The sequence below is a fragment of the Podarcis gaigeae genome, assembly GCF_964106915.1.
Source record: "Podarcis gaigeae genome assembly, chromosome: 8".
NCBI lineage: Eukaryota > Metazoa > Chordata > Lepidosauria > Squamata > Lacertidae > Podarcis > Podarcis gaigeae.
The window spans coordinates 56,477,881-56,498,873 of record NC_139684.1 but is presented as its reverse complement, the minus strand read 5'-3'; the positions used below and the strand labels follow the sequence as shown (position 1 = coordinate 56,498,873).

The 20,993-nt window shown below is 45.3% G+C and overlaps 1 protein-coding gene across 1 annotated transcript in view; it reads right to left on the bottom strand.

The window, feature by feature from the left end:
* Positions 1-20,993, bottom strand: part of GRIK3 (glutamate ionotropic receptor kainate type subunit 3) — a 200,846-nt gene that overhangs the window by 62,318 nt on the left and 117,535 nt on the right. The window contains exons 2-4 of the mRNA XM_083751411.1: positions 14,078-14,254; positions 8,922-9,179; positions 6,434-6,615 (exon numbers count right to left, since the gene is read on the bottom strand). Coding sequence (XP_083607537.1) covers positions 6,434-6,615; positions 8,922-9,179; positions 14,078-14,254 — 617 coding nt within the window. The remainder of the gene's footprint in view (positions 1-6,433; positions 6,616-8,921; positions 9,180-14,077; positions 14,255-20,993) is intronic.

Sequence of the window (20,993 nt, the reverse complement as noted above, 5' to 3'; positions counted from 1 at the left end):
TTTAAAGATTCCCAGGAACAGTTTTATATATAATGTTTCAATAGCAGCTGCCAGAATGGAGAGAGCTAAACAATGGAAAACCCTAAATCACCTTTGCCAACCTGGCACCCTCCAGATGTCTTGGACATCAACTCCAGCCAGCACTGCCATACGATGCCAGGGCGTATGGGAGTTGTAGTTCAACACATCTTGGAGGGGGGGCACCAAATTGGCAAAGTCTGCCCTAGATGAATGTTGCAATTCAATTTGCAAAGATCTGGAAAATAGCTTGGGCGGGAAGCAATGAGCAGATCAGAGTCAGCTCACAGGAAAATTATTAAGTGCTTTCTGGAAACGTGGTTACCGTTTGTCACATAGGTCAATAAAGGAGGGTCCCAAACCCAGCCCCCAGTCCCACACGTCTGTTGGGAGTGATGTCCTCACCTGATTTATAACAGAACTATTCTGTTAAATGCTTCCTGGACAAGCTATTATCTTTGAGGCAGACATGAAGAATGAAAATTGAACTCTTCACTATTTGTTTAACATTGGTTGTTGATGCTATAATGTACCTTTACAGACTAACTATCTATCTTACGGGATCCTCTGGTATGTCCTGCCAGCTGTGGTCTTGCTCAAGGGCTACAGTTCTGGCACAAGGTCAGTTTGAAATAAATAAGCCCCAAGTGGTGCTGCCTGATAGACACACCTGAATTAGCACAGCTACTTAAAGATGTGCTATGGAGACCAGCTCATGGATTTTGTTTTATACTCTCTCCCTTTCCAACACATTTTTTCTGATCTAAGATGACTGCAAAGGTACAAAGTCTATATATACATATATGCACCCCCAATAAACCCCCAGCTTCATAGAAAGTGTGATGAAAGGAAAGGAGCTTTCAACTTGTTAGATCTGAATTAGCTTTGATTCCCTCTGTTTTGTGTGGGCCTTTAACATGCACCCTCACACACACAGCTGATTAAGTAATAAACAACCAGGAGTGGACCCCTCAGTCGTCAGAAGGAGGATTGCATTCAGTGCTTGGAAACTCTAATTAGAAATATTTCAATGGTCAAATTAAATTGCAGAGGTAAGCGTGTGGTTGGGAGTTGGAGAGGGTGACCGAGGATGGGAACAAAAGCTGTTCTCCTGTATTTGTCAATGACATCAAATCAATTAGTACAAATTGAAAGTGCCTGGCAGGTTGCAGAAAATGCTGCTGATATAGCCTGGGAAGGAACATTGTTGCTGGCGCCCACAAGAAGATTCAGCGTTTCCAAGGAGGAGAGGGATGGAGCTTAATGGGTGGATTGGAATCAAGAGCCATCACTGCAGTGGCTAGCAAGGAAGGGTTGCTGCAGAAAAGCCCCCACATGCAGCACATCTACGGCACTACTGATGATTTGTGCAGCAGAGGATAGACAACCCACCATCTGACAATGGTGCTGCTGACAGACTCGTTTTAAAGAAACTTCAGTGACTGCTTGTGAAATCATGCAGTTTTATTCTGAAAGAAGCTGCAACAGAATTTTCCTGGATCAGCACACCCTAGATCTGGTCAGAACTAGGGGCAGGGGGAGGCATGTGCAAGAAGGGGGCCAGGACAGAAGAGGGTGGCTGAGGGTTGCCAAGAGGCTTGGGAGGAGTTCCCATAAGAATGTAACATGATAATAGCCTACTGGATTAGGCCAAAGGCCCATTTTGTCCAGTATGCTCTTCTCACAGTGGCCAGCCAAATACCTCTGATAAACCTGCAAATCAGACCTGAGCACAAAGGCACTCACCCTTCCTGTCATTTCCAGCAACTGGTATTCAGATGCATTGCTGCCTTCGACCATGAAGGCAGTGCATAGCGTCTATCATGGCTAGTAGTCACTGATAGCCTTTTCCTCTATGAATTTACCAAATCCTCTTTTAAAGCAACCCAAGTTAGCAGCCATCACGACCTCCTGTGGGAGTGAGTTCCATAGTTTAACTCAGTGCTGTGTGAAGAAGTCCTTTCTTTTATCTGTCCTGAATCTCCCAACATTCAGTGTCATTAGAGGTCCATGAGTTCTAGTATTATGAGAGAGGGAGGAAAACTTTTCTCTATCCACTTTCTCCATGCCATGCATAATTTTATAAACTTATTTTATGAGAAGCTGGTGAAAGTGGGCTAGGTGAGGTAACTGTTAGGTGGATTTGCAGCTGGTTGACTGACCAAACCCAAAGAGTACACATTAATGGTTCCTCGCCATCCTGGGGGGAAAGTGACAAGTGGGGTGCCACAGGGTTCTGTCTATCCTGGGCCCATTGTTGTTTAACATCTTTCTAAATGACTTGGATGAAGGAATTGAGGGGATGCTCATGAGATTTGCAGATGGCACCAAACTGGGATGGATAGCTAATGCCACAGAAGACAGAATCGGAATTCAAGATGACCTTAACAGATTGGAGGACTTTTGCCCAAACCAGTAAAATGAATGTCAAAAGGGACAAACTCAGGGCTCTACATTTATGCAGGAAGAACCAGCTGCACAAATTTAAGATGTGGGGCATCTAGATTGCCAGTAGTATGTGTGAAAAGGATCTAGCTTAACAGGAATCAGTTATGATGAGTCAACAGTGTGATGCAGCAGCAAAAGAAGCTAATGCCATTCCTGGCTGCATCAACAGAGGTATAGTGTCTCAGTCAAGGGAACTAATAGTACCGCTCTATTCTATCTTGGTCAGACCACACCTGGAATACTATGTTCAATTCTGGGCACCAACATTTTAGAAGAATATTGACAGGCTGGTACATGTGCAGATGGTGGCCAAGATGGTCAAGGGTCTGGAAACCAAGCCTTGTGATGAATGATTGAGGGAGTTGGGTATGTTTAGCTTGGAGAAGAGGAGACTAACGGGTGATAGGATAGCCACCTTCAAATATCTAAAGGACTGTCACATGAAAGATGGAGGAAGCTTGCTTTCTGCTGCTTCAGAGGGAAAGAGCTGAGCCAATGGATTCAAGTTACATGAAGGAAGTCTCCAACTAAGCATGAGAAAGACCTTTCTGGTGGTAAGAGCTGTTTTAGAGTGGAGTGGGCTCCCTCAGAAGGTGGTCGAAGGATGTTTTTAAGCAGGGGTTGGATGGCCATCTGTCAGGGATGCTTTAGTTGAGATTCCTGCACTGCAAAGAGTTGGACTAGATGACCCTGGATATCCTTTTCAGTTCTACAATTTTATGATTCTATGAGTGCTAAAGGACAAGGCTGTTGGCTGGAACCTGACAGTTGATATGGGCAGAGGAGGAGACGAACTGAAGGGGGAAAGTCTGGAGATGGCAATAATTGGTGGAGGGGGATAAAGGGAGGCAGGAAGATTGTTAGAAGAGGAGAAACACTCTTGCTTAGCCTTGCTGGGCTGAGAGTTCCAGCTGAGAGGCTGAAAATGGTGCACAGAGGCCCAAGAGGCAGCAGCAGCATTGATGCCGGCACTCCAGGCATTGATTCAGCCAGACCCCCCCCCTCTCCTGATGCAGGTTTATTGTAAGCCAAGTTCCCAGATTGCTTCTGCTAAGTGGAAAGGCAGGAGCCAGGGTGTTAGCCTGATGAAGGGTCCCTCCACAACCGCACACAGTCCTCTCTCCTTTTGCCATACCTCTGAACTGCTGTCACTGAAAGCAGGTGTTCAAGGATGCTATGATTTCCAGCCTGACTGACAGCACCCTCCCCCTCCCGTCCTGCCACTCCTAGCCAGAGGGCCTCCTGGTTTTGTGCTGCTTCTGCTGAAATTACTAGGGCAGAATTTTGCTTGGAGGGACAATGGAGCAGTTTGCAGAGAAGTAGGAAACTGGGGACACTGGGAGGGAGAGAGGGAGGGAAACCACAGAGCACAGCAGAGAGTCTGCTATACCTCTGTTTTTCTTTCCATCCTTTATCTGACCAGGATGTCACTGCTGGTGGGGGCAAGACCCAAGAGGTCTGATTTCTGAATCAGTGATGCAGAGGGAAGGGACCAGCCATATGACTCTAACATGCGCTGAAGTGTCAGCTGACTACACTGAGGCTAATCTGGGCATGGGGTGAGCTGGTCATGCACGGTTAGACTTGTTCAGCATGCATCTCTCTTTAAAGAGGCCACTCACGGCCAGCTCCAGAGAGCCTTTATGAAGGTGCAGTCCTGTAACATCTACGCACATCACTAAATTGGGACTCAGGAGTAAGAGATGGGGTTTGATGCCTCTGATGTTACTGCTCAGTATATCAATAAGGTGAGCTAGGATAGGAACAGAAAGACCAAAACTCTGGTGGTGGGGATTCCAAATGTCACCTTGGCTGAATTGGTGGCTATTATTACTATTACTATTATTATTTATTGCATTTATATCCCACCTTTTTCTCCAAGAAACTCAAGGTATCCTATATGGTTCTCCCCCTGCTCACCTACTCCACACAACAACCCTGTGAGGTAGGTGAGGCTGAGAGTCAGTGACTGGCCCAAGGTCACCAAAGGAGCTTCAGGGCAAAGTGGGAATTTGAACCCTGGTCTCGAGCTTCCTGGAGAAAAAAGGTGGGATATAAATGCAATAAATTAATAAAATGTCAAAGTAGCTCCCTCCCTCCTGTAAAATAGCTCATAGTTCCAAATGAATGCTACATTTGGGGGATTTCCCCAAGCCGTCTGCACATGCTCAAGAGCACCCTAGCTATCCTATGAGTGAAAAATCATAATAATCCATGCACTACCAGCCTGTTCTTCAAAGAAGAGGCAGAAGGAGCCACTGCCTTGAAAAGACGTAAACTAACAGGCGCTGCAGGACATATCAATGCAAACACATTAAAGTGCCACTTTGCAGTATCTTCCAATTTGTGTGGAGCCACAGGCAAGCTCTGCACATTCCCCAACTGCCTGTGTCCTGGAAGGACCACACAGGAATTTCCCAGGCTGTGCTGCGCCTCCCCCTGCACTCTCTCCCCACCCTTCAGATTCCTCCCGTCATGAATGGAGCAGACGGGCACAATGAACGATAATAGAACTGCCTAATAAAGGAAGAGTGCCCAGCACAGACGGCACATGAATATCAGAGGAGGCAGGAGATGTCAGTTCTGCTCACCCATTTGCAGAATGATCCCTCCCGGGCCCAAAACTCACAGTAATTTTGGAGCAGCAGCACAGAGTTGCAGAAGAAGGGAAGTCACCAAAGGCCCAGCCAGGCCATTCGGGAGACAGCCAACCTCAAGCATTATGCTCTCTTTTCAGGGCAAGACCCTGAAAAATTCTGCCCTGTACATTAATAGTTTTAATAGAGTAACAGCAAGCAAACAATTTCCCTCCCCTGGGTCTTTGCCTGCCCTCCAGACAGAATTTAGATGTTTGAATTAAAGTATATCTTAGCTGAGCCTTGCATCCAAAGATTTGGCTGGTTGTTTTGAACCCAGCTCCCTGCCTCCCATGATTAAGGCCTTATCCACACTTACCTTTTGCCTCTCTCTTTCCAGACACAGGTCCACATTTTAAAGCTGTGTGTCCAAGCGCCCTTTAAAGCTGAATTGGAGCAAACAGCAATTTGGGTTTTCTGCAGGTTACCATTTCTCTGATTGAGCTTTAAAGAGCGAGTTTTCTCAGGGAAAGCTCTGGTGCAAAAAAGAGAGACCATCTCATTTTCATTGTATGTAAAGTTAAAGGTGTTTGTCTGCAGACAGCTTTCCGAGTCATGTGGCCACGCATGACTAAACTGCTTCTAGTGCAATGGAACACCATAATGGAAACCAGTGCCCATGGAAATGCCGTTTACCTTCCCGCCACAGAGGTACCTATTTATCTACTTACACTGGCATGCTTTCAAACTGCTATGTTGGCAGGAGCTGGGACAGAGCAACGGGAGCTCACCCTGTTGTGGGGATTTGAACTGTTGACCTTCTGATCAGCAAGTCCAAGAGGCTCAGTGGTTTAGACCACAGCGCCACCTGCATCCCTTAATTGTATGTAAGCCACTTTGGGAGCCATTCTGGTAGAAAAGTGGGGTACTAGGGCTTGAAAGAAAGAAAGTAATCTGGTTGGCCACTTCAAGAACAGGATACTGGTCCAGATGGTCTGATCCAGCATGGCTCTTCTTAGGGTTGTTGTGTTTTGTTTTTTCTTTACTGTTTCTCACTCATGTTCACCCCTGTTCTTTTATACCGCCCTCCTCCTTTGTATTGACCCATGTAGTGAACTGGCTTGTCCTAGCCCCACCCACCCAGGCTCTGGACAAAGCATAATACTGGCATTCTCTAAGGCAGCAGATCCCAAACTCTGCCCCCACTCAACAAAAAACACTTGGAATTTTCTGAGGGTCTTTGCAGACCACTGAATAGTGTCGCAATTGCAATGCACAGTGCAAGATGCTTCATGGTTTTTAATTGCAGATGGTCTGCCTGAATGGAGCTCTTAGACCACAGCCTGGGAGCACCTGCCCAGAAGCACCCCCCCCCCACATGATGGACCCACCTGCTTGAGGATGTGGACAGCCATGGTGTGGGTGCAATCAAAGATGATCCGGAACTCCCGGCCCCGCTTCATTTCCTTGAGCAAGGGGCGCGTGTCATCTGTGTCGAGGGGCAGCTGGCGGATTTTCAAGCGGATGTTGTATCTCGATGGGGCCATGATCAGCTCTTGCAGCCGGATGAGGCCTTGGAGAGAGCATGGACAACCACAAAACACCAGACACAGTTGAAGACAGCCCAGGCAGCGAACCGTCTCCAGAAAGCAAAGCTAATGGCTGCACCATCTTAGGTGATGGTGAAGGAGCTGTAGAAGCTCCAAAGGAGAGGAAGTTCTCCCCATTATGGTGCTACTTTTAACAAGAAACCCACTTGTGAGGGGATCCTTTTCCTTGTCCCCCCCACACCTTAACAGTATTTTACAGATCAGTCAATAGAAGGCCCCAAATCTTCTCCTGCCCACTCCACCCCCTTGCCAAGACCACAGAGGTAAGACCACTTTGTGGTGGTGGTGGCTGAATCAGTAGCTCCCTCTGCTAGTCCACTTGTAGGGAAAATTGGATGGGGTTCAACCTCCACTCCTCAAAGTAGAGTTTTAAAGGGCATGTGGAAATCAGCTGAAAAGGGGGTGCCACAAATACACAAGTGCTCAGAGCATCCCCCCCCCCAAATGGTCATATCCTGAGGCCACTTCCCCCTGGAATGTGAGGTGTTTACACAGAAGTATCCAAGGGATCCAGGTGGTAAGCAAACTTGTATGCCACCCCACCTGTGGGGTCTCCCCTGACATGAAGGCCTGCTTTTTGGTGTTTTCACATTGCTGGCATACAGAGTATACTCTTCCTAGTGGCTTCAACAACTCAACCATTTGAATTATCTCTTCGGAGTTTAAAATCCCTTTAGGTAACCTTGAAACATCTCAAGCTCATAGCAGCATCCTCTGGATTCGGCATCAGCACCACACATCTCATGGTGGAAAACCTCCCTGTGCACAGAGCCACAGTCAGCCACCTTCTCAAGGTCAAGTGGAATTGAAACTTTTGACAAATTGACTTCTTAGGGGTAATTAATTCCATTATGGAAAAGCATTGGCCTGCTGCTTGCAATTATGATATTGCAGGAGCCAGAAACTCTCTGCCTTAAAAAACAACAAGACAAACCAACAAAATACTTTCCAACTGACGCAACACGTCACTCTGGATGGGGAGACTGAATTGAAACACATACATATTCAGAGCTGTGTGCTTGTGTCTCTAACACAAAGAAGGGAGGATGTCCTTGTGAGTGTGAATGAGCAGCATATATGGTAACTTAAGTGGCAGCCATTCTGAGTTGTAAGGGTGCCCTGATTATACTCTTCCCAGAGATATTTGTATTGTGTTCATTGAGCAGGTATTCACTGAGGGTAACACTAGATGCTTTGCACACATAATTTATGAATTTATTTTAGTATATTTCTGGGCCAAAAGATAAGAGCCAAGAAAGTATACTTAGACAGACAATAAAACAAGCTGCAGTAACCACTGGTTCCAGCCCAGTTGCGGTATCTAGTTCAATCCAAGCACAGCCATCTAAAAGATTTCAACTCCTGAGAATGGAAAACTATGTGGCCTGGGACCTTGGAAAGTGACCGTCAGGCAGCCCAGACAAAAGGGGGGCTTACAAGACTAGCAGCCTGGCTTCGATTATACACATTTGGAAAGATGGCGTATGATAAGGCATTTTCCCAAGAGAGACAGGCTGCAGGAAGAGTGTGGGGTGTGGGACCTTTTTTTTTACCAGAGAATGACAGTGCATGCAAAAGAAGAAGAAGAAGAAGAAGAAGAAGAAGAAGAAGAAGAAGAAGAAGAAGAAGAAGAAGAAGAAAAATGGATAGTCCTATCAAGAGCCAAACAACTCATTTGTGATTGTCAAGACTTCACAGGCTAGACTGCACATCCTTTGGTGAGATTCTGTATCAGCCTCTCAAGATGCTTTGGACTGTAGCATGGCCGTGCTGGTTGGAGCCAATAGGGGCTGTAGTTCCACAGATCTGGAGGGCATCAGGTTGGGGAAGGCTAGTCTATATTCTGCAGCAAACAGCAGATTGTGAAGACTTGGCTTTATGAAGGAAGTTTTTGGTGGAAGATTTTTCTTTTTTTGCTGACTTGGCTTCAAATTTTTGATGCCTGCTTTGGAATTTTATTTTTATGCTTTGGTTGTCGTGACTGGGTTCAATTAGGTGGTTCTTTGTTTTTATATGATTTGCTATCTGATTGGTTAGCTGTGGTGAGCAAGCTGAGAGAAATAAAATAACATTCTGGCCACTATAAAGTGACTTAGAAAATGTCTGAAGATGAATAACTGGGTCAATTTTCCATTTTCATGTCAATGCCTCCCAACGTATGATGACTCCCATGTTTCTTGAAGGCCACTGTGTGGTCCAGAGGCTTCTGCAACATAACAAGGGCCCTTTGTCCCCATCAATCCAATGGGCTCCCACTAACCCTGCTTACCTGTACTGTCATCATACACCACAGTGGCTGACCTCCATTTCAGGTACTGTACAAGGTCCAAGATAGCATGGCTGAGAGAGGCATAGTCCGGATAAAGGTTGACATAGAAAGTGTCTTTGTTATCCAAAGGGTGATGCTTCCACCGCAGCTGGATGTGGGGGACCTCCAGCGCGTTGCAAATGGACTGGACGGCGTTGGTGCAGGAACCCTGGGAAGGCCCGAATATTGCTACAACACCAAGCGCCAGCTGGTCACAGGCTGGAAAGGAAAGGGATCGAGTCCATCACTCATACCAAGGCAGAAAGGAAGAAACAACCAGAGGAGATCAAGAAAGATGCTGGCCCGAGTCAAAGGCCAATTTGCACGATTAGGCAGCTTGCAAGATTAAGAATCTGGGCTTTCAGCATGAAAGGCAGTGTCAGAAGATTGCCTCCCTAATTCACTGAGCCAGCAACTCAGCCCACCTGAGGATCTTATTATTCATACCACCACAGACCATGATGCTTATGTCAAAGGCCATGCTTTCCTCCCACATGCTAATGGGGTGAGCCACAGAAAGGCACACATCTCACTTGCAATGTATTGTATTGTAATGTTTGAAGCAGCCCTGACCAGTCATATTTAATTAGTCACACCGCAATGTGTGCTCTAGGATAATTTTTGGGGAAACAGCATACACAACCCTCCCACTTAGCCTGTTTTTATGGAGGGCTCATCCTCAAGGCCAGGCGAAGCCCTTCATTTAGCAGATTAGGAGAGTATTTTGTTTAATCATCCTTTCGCCAGGGAAAAGATGCTTTCTTATGGCTGGTGGGGGAAGGAAGCCAACAGAATATATTTCATCTCTTGTTAGACAGAGAATTTTACTGACAAGACAAAACAAAACTGAGTCATTCAACTGGTGATGGATTTAGCAGCCCATGTAGTGTGTGGGATTTCCACCCTACATGAGCCGTTTCAGGCTTTTGCCTGAAAACACAAGGGTTAAAAGTGTGTAGAGGAGCAGGAGGGTTTATACAAGCCCCATGACCTGTATGTGGGAGGTTTATGAGAGTTACTGATTGCATGAAGGCTTCTATGCATTTTCAGTCAAGCATGCTTTGAAGTCCCCTTTGGACTTTCAGGCAAACACCTGACAGTGGCTATTAAGAAAGGCAGAACTGAAGACCTGAACCTCTCCATTGGGATAATGCATTTTGCATTTGCATTGCCTTTGTTGCATTTATATCTTACTTTTTTCTCCTAGGAGCTCAAGGTGCTGCACATGGTTCTGCTCCTCTTCATTTAATCCTCACCACAACCCTGTGAGGCAGGCTGAGCTGAGAGTGCGTGACTGGCCCAAGGCCACACCCAGTGAGTTTCATGACTGAGCCAAGGTTTGAAGGCTGGTCTCCCAGGTCCTAGTCTGACACTCTAACCACTTCCCCACACAGACTCTCTGATGCACACAACCAGTTCAAACCTTGAGCATACAAATCCCCCCTCATCTTTCCAGTGATTTGACATACTGTGCATGAATCTTCAGAAAAGCTGCACATGATGCTCACATGTCAGTCCCAAGATAACATGAAGAAGGGAGAGTCTAAGGAAACTTCAGTGGCAAAAAGTACAGAAGACACCTGCCTCTTGTTGAGCAATGTTGTTCTCTTGTCCCAGAAGGGCTTGTATTACCTTCAGCAGAGATCCAAACAGAGAGCCATGGTCACAAACTCTCTTTTGGATCCCACCCTCAGAGCCTAGATCTACATGGGGCTGTGCATGAAGATGACGCAAAAACTTCAGTTGGTTAAAAATGTAGCAGTCAGATTTGTGACTGGTGTTCCATTTAGATCTCCTATAACCTCTGTTTTAAAATTGGTTTCCGGTTTGTTTCCAGGCCCAATTCAAGTTGCCCCAAATGACTCAGGCCCCAAATATCCAAAAGACCACCTCCTTCCCTTCAGATCCTCTTAGGTGCTGAGATCAACAGAGGGGGCCCTCTTGGTAGTTTCTCCACCTTCAGAGGCTCAGGGTGGGGTGGCCCAGGAGAGGGCCTTCTCTGTGGTGGCCCCTAAGCTGTGGAATTCCCTCCGCACAGAGGTGTCTGCCACCCTCATTGTACAGCTTTTGGGGAATGCACCTTTTTACCCTGGCTTATGACACACCAGGTACATCTAGTAGGACCCACCTTATTTTTATGGTTGTAAGTTGTTTCAATTTGTTTTTAATAGTGTGTTTTAATGTTGTGACCCACCCTGGGACCTTAGGGTGAAGAGCAGGCAATAAATAAATAAAAGTAGTAGTAGTAACAACAACAACAACGGCAACAACAGATCCCCGCTTCCTCATTAGAAAACCACAGTTGTTACTAGATAATCAGTTGCCCCACTGGATCTCCTAGGACATGCAGCTGGGAGCCCCTGAATAAAGGAGGAGCAGAATGATGCTCTTGTAAGAACACAGCGGATGCATCCTAAGGGTCTCCCCACTCCATTCACAGTTCTCACTGGCATAGTAAACTATGGTATTTACAACAAGCTCTTCTGGAAGAGCAACACATATTTTCAGCTAGGTCCATAAATTTTCAGGCTGCCATGTGCAAAATTAATTTTAAGGCACTGAAACACAAAGGAGCAGCTAGAAGAAGCTCTTTTTCTCATGAGAGAATTTAGGGTGAGTGCTTTTGTTCAGGGAGGTCCAGTTTGTAACTGGGGGAAGAATACAAGCCAGGTTGAAATGTTGACTCAGCCCTGGTCTAACTGGAGAGACTTGGCAAAGCCCCTATTCTCCAGCCTCAGTTTCTCAAGCCTGGAAAACAGAAACAAAGTTGACAAGAAAGACACATTTGAAAATGTGGTGACCCACAATAAAGTAAACTCTAGTATAAACTTTTTTTTTTTAACATGGATGTGTCAACACAAGATTACAAATCCCCATCATCCCTCAAGGTCACTTGTTCTTAGCCTTATGACATTGTGAAACAAAAATTAGGAACAAGCTAACGAAACAACGACAAAAGTGTAACCATGGAAATGTTACAGGGATTTCTAAGCTGGAAATTAAATTTCCCCATTTGAAATGTGAGTAATGTCGCCTGGCAAATAAGCCAATTAATGTGTGGGAGATACAGGCAGACCTGTGGGCTCAAGAATTGCTTTCTTTTATAAGGTTAGAATATGATAAGATAATTATAGGACAGAAAACAGAGGAAGATGGAAAGGAATTGCTGAAACAATTAACAGAAGTGGAATACAAAAAGGGAGGTGTGAGGAGGTTGTTGAAACAAGTGAATGAAAGATAAGATATTGAAATTGTTTGATGTGTCTTAAACTGTTTCTGTTTTGTTAGTTTAATGTGTTAGTGTTATGTAGTGTTTTTGTTTTTGTATTGTATTGTCTTGTTTAATTTTTTTTTGTAGTGTTTAAACTGTTGGAAAAATAATAAATATTATATTTTTTTAAAGAATTGCTTTCTTTTTCTTACTTTCCATGAAAGGCATTTGTTTGTCTATTATTTCATGATATTTATATACCGCTCAATTATTTTTTTTTTAAACTATTCAAAGAGTTTACAAAAAAAGATCAAGCAATAAAATTATTGTCAAAAAAAATTAACAATAATTTAAGACTTTTGAAAAGTTAACAGCAGATTTAGAACAAATTAAAACATGTATCAACTTTCTAACCATCTGGGTAGGTTTGCTGAAACAAAACTGTTTTTGTCAGGTACCGAAAAGAGTACAAACAGTGAAGGAGCCTGCTTGATATCAATAGATAGGGATTTCCAAAGTGTAGCTGCTGCCACGCTAAAAGTTCATGTTCTTACAAATGTGGAGCAGGTATTATGTGGCAGCAGTAACAGTGCCATGGAAAAATTCAATGCTATTTGGAATCCATTCTTACAAATACTGTAATGGGTTAAGATCTGGTGAAGTACAATAACAACCTTGTAAAATATATAGTTTTGGGGGTTTTCCCCTCCCCCCTTTGTTTTCTCTTCTGCACGGGTTCTGTTTCTCTCTCTCCCTCTTTTTTCATTTGTGTCTCACCACGTCTGGTGCACCTATGGTTATGTACTGTACTTTTTGAACTTTCAATAAAGATGTTACCCAAAAAAAAAGAAAAACAGTACCGTTCTACCAATCGAAGCCATATTCAATCGAAGCTATGTGTGCATGGTTTTTGTTTGTTTTTTTGTTTTAAAAAACCTAATCCTTATTTACTTGTCACATTCCATTAGCTTCAGCTCTAGATGGAATCACATAAGATTTTGTTTTTATTTTTTTAAAAAAGCTTTAATTAGGTTTGGGTTATTGGATGTTTAGTCGCCTGGACGGAGGATAGCAAGTAAGGCTTTCTGTGGCACCAGGACTTCTTGGCACCAGGCTCAATTCCTGTGGAGATCTGATTCAGCAATAATGCAGAACTAATGCAAAGAAATGTGGCACTTTGGTGACCACTTTTGCTGGATCATTGGCAGCGATCATTGGCAGAGTTTCTCTCTTTCTGTACAACCCTTCAACTGTGCCTGGTGATCTTACAAGGGCAGAGCCCAGCCCCTCTACCCAAAAAAGGCTCCGTTTTCTAGTTTTTTCGGGCCTGCCCACTTCCCTCCTTTCAACAGGCCAAATCATAGCATTGTAGAGTTGGCAGGGACACAAGGGGTCATCTAGTCAATCTCGCCTCCCATCTCTAGACCTGCATTCAACTTCCTCTTTGGTTTTCTCCATTCTTCAACACCATGTTCCCATCATCTATTCTTCTGCCTGTGGTGTAGTTGTTAGAATGTTAGACTAGGACATGGGAGAACAGGGTTCAAATCCCCACTCAGCCCCTGAAGATCACTGGGTGTGATATTGAGCCAGTCACTGCCGACCTCACTCTCTGCTAACATGACTTCAAGAAATGATTGCCCCAAGGGTGGCATCCATGTATCTCCCACAGAAAGCTAAACTCTGTATGTTCTTCATGGGTTTCATAACACACCAGGCCCACTGAGGAAGGGCAGCAGAAATGGGGCTAGGTCATGAGCTCTTAGGACATATCAAAGAGCCCAACAACTCCCGAGTTCAGCCACAACAACCAAGCACATCAACCTGTAAATGTTCTTGTCCGTGAAGTCCTTCACTGGACAGGACCCAAAAACTATGGAGAAAGAGGGACATGTTCCATACTCACCTTTCTTCGTGGCTTCAAAGCTATCATGGAAGCTTATCCTCTGGATATCATAGGTTAAGGTTGTGTTGGGTAGCAGTGTTCTATTCCTATTGATAATGTTTGCTGAGAATCGGAAGGCTTGCTCCTCCGCATTCATTATCTGGGCATTTGGGCCGTCTGTATATTCAAAGATTCCTCCTGCAAGGAAAGAACAGAATTACTGTCCAGGTCAAGGCTGCTCAATATCAAGACTCCAGTTGCACCTCTCAGCACTGCTTCACCTGTTTGGGGTCCCCAGAGGCACACTAGGGTTTGAGGCATTAAACACACCTGTGTGCCAGGGAGGTACAACCAGCCATGTGCATTATGCGCCCCAGATAAATGCCTATTACATATCTGGCGTTGTGCATCTTTGCTTTGCTTGTTCCATGTTGACCATGGAAAACATCAATGTGCCCTTAGTGTAGCCATATTTTCACAGGGAGTGTGAAATGACTCTGTGAAGGTACAACTTTCTGTCTTGCCTTGCCTTCCTAGAGTCAGATGGCACATCTTTGCAAGAGCATAGTAACTTCTTCCCTCAATCTGAATGTAGTAAATGTTTGTGAATTGTGGATGTCAGTGTCGGGTGGAAGGGAGATAGTTGAGACACATGACTGGGTACAGATTGGGAATTCTGATTGGTCAATCAAGCCAAGGCTCACCCTAAAATGTAGCTCTCTTTGGGCATTGACCGGATGAAAACAAGGCACTATTTGATGTGGTATTTAAGCTGCATATAGGCTGCCAGCAGCGAAGTATGGGATAATTCACTGGCTATTTTAATTGTGTGAAATTCAGTTTTGCATCCCTGCCACCAAGTCCTGCAAGGTTTTCTATTTGGGGGCAATTGAGGTTCTGGCCAGCATCCATGTCAAGAATTCCTGAGATGAAATTTTTCAATTGATTGTCCATAGATTTAGTAAACAAAGTTGTAGTGAAGTTAGAATGGGATGTTTGAAGTGTGCAGCATTATCTATGTAGGATTCTACTTCATTAGCACTCCTCCCCCTCCACACATTAAAGGCAAGTCTCTACTCTCCCCGTTTAGCATACAAATCCCTTATGTGTTTGGTTCATCATAAGGTTTAAACACCAACGTTCCTCATCTCTCACACCTGTTTAAGAGTAAAAGATCAGAGTACAAGCTCCCAGTTCCACTGGATCAGACAAAAAGCTGCTCATGGAAATGACTAGAGGGGATGGGAATTTTGGACTTTATCCTAAGTGGTGTTCACAACCAGCTGCAAGTTACTAGTCCAACTCGGACAATAGCTGCAGTGTTTCAGATTCAGTAAACTGTATCCATTGTTCCTGACTGCACTAATACCTTGCAGCAGATTGTGGACATCACTCAGGGTTAACTTTAGGGTAGTGCCCCTTCTACTCAGTTCCATGCACAACTGATCCATCTAGAAATTTAAGATTTTACAACTATCCAACTTTTCAAAACAAACATATTTCTTCTGAAATAGAATGTTCATGAAGATTCTGTAGCACCCAATAGTTCACCAAATGGCTTGGGCTGTTGATGAGCAAGTTAGCCAATATAAATCGATTTTTCTTTCCTCCCAGAGTCCTCAAGTTCTTCCCTAGTTTTAGACATCAGGTTCTCTTTGCCCCCCTCTTTTCTGCCTGCTCTCCTCAGATTTGCCTCTGAGTTCAGACAAGCAGAAACTTCATTCTGAGCCAACTTAGAGGAACAGTCTGGGTTACTGGAATGCACACACCATAGAAGGCCTGCTTTTTGCTGTTCAGAAGTTGTTAATGCCATTATCTCTCCCCAAAGGCAGAGCAGTTCATGTCACAGCATTGCAAAGCTTTTTCTTTCTTTCTTGGCTCTGCATTTTCAAGGCTTGTCCTCTATTCCCCACTGACAACCTCTCCAACTGAAGCACCAGAACCCAGGCGGAAATCATGTAATTGTATCTCCTTGTTTCAGAGACGTGGAGAGGGGGAATCTCATGCATGCCTTCCTTCCTTTCCTCCTTTCCCCCTCCTTGCTCTCCTGTGAAACAGTGTTGAGGGACCTCAACCAGGCACTCTCTGATTAACAAGCAACTCAAAATAATTAATGGATGAATGAAATACGCAGATGCAGCCAGTAACAGATGGATCTCCCGATTCATTAGCGGAAAGCCAGCTTCCCTTTCCAGTGTCAGGAGAGCTTGTCTGTTGCTGTTTCTTAACACGGCTGGATCCTTTGCAGTTCTCCAGGCACTTAATTATATTTTATTGATTTGAATGCTAGCCTGCCTTCTGCCAAGATAATCCACGGGAGCGTTATCTCCTTTCTTATCTTCACAACAGCCCTGCGAGGAAAAGGAGGCTGAGGAAGCAGGGCTGGCCCAAGTTCATCCTGGGTGCTTGATGGCTGAGTGGGGATTGGGATGAGAGTTCTCCCAGTGGGAGTCCAAAGGAATCTGCACCCAGCAATTAAATCTCCATTCTTGCCCTCAAGATGCCCACACTAAGGAGAGTCTCTGAAATCTGCAATTTCAGAGCAATTTTGCATCTGTTTATTTTGCTTTTGCCTATGGTCAGGTGGGAGGGACACACACAAGAAAATCCACAGAGAATACAGAAGCACCATTATGCATTTGTCATCATTGAAGGTCCCCCCCACCCCCCAAGAGCTTCCCAAATGTCACCTGGCGCTAGTTATGCATTTTTCAAGCTGATCGCTGCAGCTATAAAAGCTGGGAAATGTACTTTTAAGAATGCAGACAGAGGATTTGTTTATTTATCTCAGTACTGTACTTTAAAAAGTCAGAGAACAGTTAATCAGAAGACTCACAAAGATGTGTCCATAATAAAACTATCAATAAAAGCACAGGTAAAATCAGCAAAACCTTTAAGACAAATATAGGTAACTAAACTATATCTTTGGGTAGGGTTGCTAAAATAAATAGGTTTTCAGCAGCTGTCCCATGAGAACCTAAGAACAGCCTGCTAGATCTGGCCAATGGCCCATCTAGTCAAGCATCCCATTCTCACAGTGGCCAACCAGATGCCCCAAAGGGAAGCCAGCAAGCAGGATGCGAGCACAAGAGCCCTCTCCCCCCCTTTTGCAATTTCCAGCAACTGGAATTGAGAGACATTGCTGCATCCAAACATGGAAGCAGAGCGTAGCCTCCACCATAGCCAGTGGCCACCAAAGCCTTCTCCTCCATGAATCGGTCTGATCCTCTTTTAAAGCCATCTAGCTTGAGGACCATCGCTACCTCCTGTGGGAGCAAGTGCCATAGTTCAACTCCCCATTAGGAAAGGACATTCTTTTATCCATCCTGAATCTTCCAACATTCAGCTTCATCGGATGTCTGCAAGTTCTAGCATTTTGAGAGCCAGAGTAAAACTTTTATCCGCCCACTCTCTCCATGTGATGCATAATTTTATAAACTTCTATTATGTTGCCTCTTACTCACTCTTTCTCTAAACTAATCCCTCCCCAAAGCAATATTTCAAGGGAGGGGCCTGCCAGAACCTGACCAGCAATTCTAAGTGTCAGGAGAGGCGCCCTGCCCCCACCCTGTGAGTCCCATGTCAACCTGCTTCAAACATGTGACTGGCTGGCTCTTATCAGCCAAAGGGGAAGTCTTGCCCATACCCTGACAACTCCCCATCACCACCTCCCATCACTCGAGCCTGTCGTGAAACAGTCAAACAAACTGCAAAGAGTCTGATAAAAACACTCTTACAAGCTAGAACACTGAAAGGGAGCATTCTCCTCCTCCTCCTCCTCCTCCTCCTCCTCCTCCTCCTCAATTAATTGCACACTTCAATGAGAGCAGATCAAGCAAAATGGCACAGGATGGTGTCAATAGCCTCTACCAGCTCAGTCCTTCTTGATGTTCTCAAGAATGGATGATAAAAGAGTACTACAATCCTGTGAGACAGCTGAGAGTTGCAGTTGCCTAAGTTCACTCAGCTTTCTGTGTGGTCCAGCACTCTAACTACTGCATCACACTGGCCCATTTGATTTCAAACAAGGAGGGAAGTGGTTCTGGTGTCCCTCAACATCCAGAAAGCCTTCAAGTTCCTTAGGAGTTCTTGCTTGCATGTTTTGCTGCAATTTTGAGATAGTTTGCTATATTCTTTTAATATGTGGATGGCTGCCAGCTGCTGTTGGTTGTCCTTGGGCAAGAATGGTGGCATAGATTTAAAACAAATAAATAGATACTGCAATGCTCTGAATTCCACATCTGAGGGGAGGATCCTTCTGGGGCCAATCTAAGGTGGCACTCAGCTCTGCTAGCAATGAGCTCTGCTAGCTTTTCCCCACCCCCAGTACCCTCCGAGATGACTCCCATCATCTTCCCCATGAAGTATTTATGAGATGACAACCCTTTTCCATCACAGCAGCACTCTGACTCCAACTTGAAGGGATCAATTATTCAAAATAATACAGTCAAAGAGGACCTTCTCGTTTGAGCGCTACATTAGGAAGAGTCCCGAGCCCTTGCCAAGCATCCTCCAGCAACAGAAACACTTAATGTGGAGAGACAGGGGAGCATCTGCTCCTTCTGCCCAGCATGAGCTGAGACGGGGAAGGTGGCAGCTCCAACTGGCAGACAGAGCAGGGAGCTGCTCCCCCGCAGTTAAATGGGGTTGTGGGGTGGATATCTGGGCTGCCCCACTCCCTCTCCATCCTTCATGGAGCACCTGGGACCAGCTGAAGCAGCCTAGCTATAAGCGCCACCCTTTCCCCACCAAATGCCACGCAGAGATTTGCGCTGCCTTTCGTATCACATTGAAGTGACAGCCGGCTTTATGTCGCTTTGGTTAATAAACGGAGGATATTGTGTCCCTCTCAGGCTGCTCCCTTTCAAGAGAAGATTTTCTGTTTCCTGCCCTGCCTTCTTATACGATACAATACAGCAGCTTTGGGATTGGGATTACATTTGCACTTGATCCGAAATAAATTAGCACTCCAGGCATCCATTTGGACATAATAAGCTTTTCTTCCAAGGAAGGCAACACAACTGGGATTGGGGGGCTGGACAAGACGGCAGCTGTGAGCCCCAGATTAGGCAGAAAGGGCTTTGCTGCAAACACAAGGCGACAAAGCAAATCTCCCCTGCTGCATCCAGGGGGGCTGCAGAAAACCTGGAAAGCGACACCATTGCATTCAAGCAGCCCATTCTGAGGGTGGCTTTGAAAGGGATTTAGACAAATCCATAGAGAGGGCTAGTCACTGGCTACTTGCCATGATGGCTATGTGCTGGCTCCACTGTCAGAGGCAGTGGGCCCTTCTGAATACCAGTTGCTGGAAGCCACAGGAAGGCTGCTCTTGTGTTTGAATCCTGCTTGCAGGCTTCCCAGAGGCATCTGGTTGGCCACTGTGAGAACAGGATGCTGGCCTAGATGGGCCTCTGATCTGATCCAGCAGGGCTTTTCTCAACTCTGAGCATCTCCTGAGCTCAGTGGCAGAGGTTCTGCCTTGCAAGTAGCAAGTCCCAGATTCCACCCGCAGCAGCTCCAAGTAGGCTTGGGAGAGCATACCCTCCAATCTTTCTCTGATGGAAATAGGGACATCCTATTCAATAATGATTCCCGCCAACCTAGCAGTTTGAAAGCACATCAAAATGCAAGTAGATAAATAGGTACCACTTTGGCGGGAAGGTAAACAGCATTTCCGTGTGCTGCTCTGGTTCACCAGAAGTGGCTAAGTCATGACCTGGAAGTTGTCTGCGGACAAACGCCGGCTCCCTCGGCCTATAGAGCGAGATGAGCGCGCAATCCCAGAGTCGGTCACGACTGGACCTAATGGTCAGGGGTCCCTTTACCTTTTTATTCAATAAGGATGATGATGATGATGATGTATACCCTGCCCATTTGACCAAGTTGCCCCAGCCACTCTGGGCAGCTTCCAACACATATAAAAACATAATAAAATATTAAACACTAGAACACTTCCCTATACAGAGCTGCCTTCAGATGGCTCAGGGGTCAGACAACTCCATACCCTTCAACATTTCTCCAATGAAAGTAGGAACGTCCTACCAAACCTTCCAACATTTCCTTGAAGAAAATAGGGACATCCTAAGGAAAAGTGGGAAATTCCAGGATCAAATCAGAAACTGGGATGGCTTCTGTAAATCCGGGACTGTCCCTGGAAGATAGGGACCCTTGGAGGGTCTGAAAGAGACTCCTTTCTGAAATCCTGGAGACCTGCCACCAGTCATTATACACAATATTGAGCTAGGTGGGCCAATGGTCTGACTTGGTATAAGACTCGCCATAGCTCAATAGACAGTCTGAATGCCTGATCCACTGGTGAGATTTATCAATAAGGGAGTCACCTCTGTTCCATGACTTGGCAAGGGTCAGCTACTGTTCTGTACGGCATGCTATACAAGGGCAGGCTGCAAGAACTCTAGAATGATGAATTGGAAAACCCATCCTTGCCTCTATGCTATATTAGGAGACCTTTCATGTCCCATTTCGTTCATCTCTGTTGCTACAATTCCTTTGTGCTGGAATCCAGATGCGCATTGCCTGCTGTGGTCCATGCGCTCATCCTCCACTCACAGGAATGGAGCAACTCAGTGGCACCTGCGTGCAAATTCCGGGGTTGCTGCCACTGCAGCACCCGACTCCTTCTGGGTGACAGCTGCGCACACCCACCCACACCTCCATGCAAGTTCTTTGCAGTCATTAAAGAGCCTAATCACTAACTTGGAGCAGTTGATTAATGCATAATCTTAATCATGATTACACAGTGTAATTGGCGTTAATTTGGAGAGTCAGTTAATTATGAAAATAATTGTCGCAGCTTCTCTGTTTTAATAAAATGGAAGAACTGTGCCTGAGTTATAAATTAAACAAGGGATGTAGCCACTCCAAGGTTTCGGGAAATATCCTTCCAGATTCTTGTTGTTTCTAAGGAAGGTACATT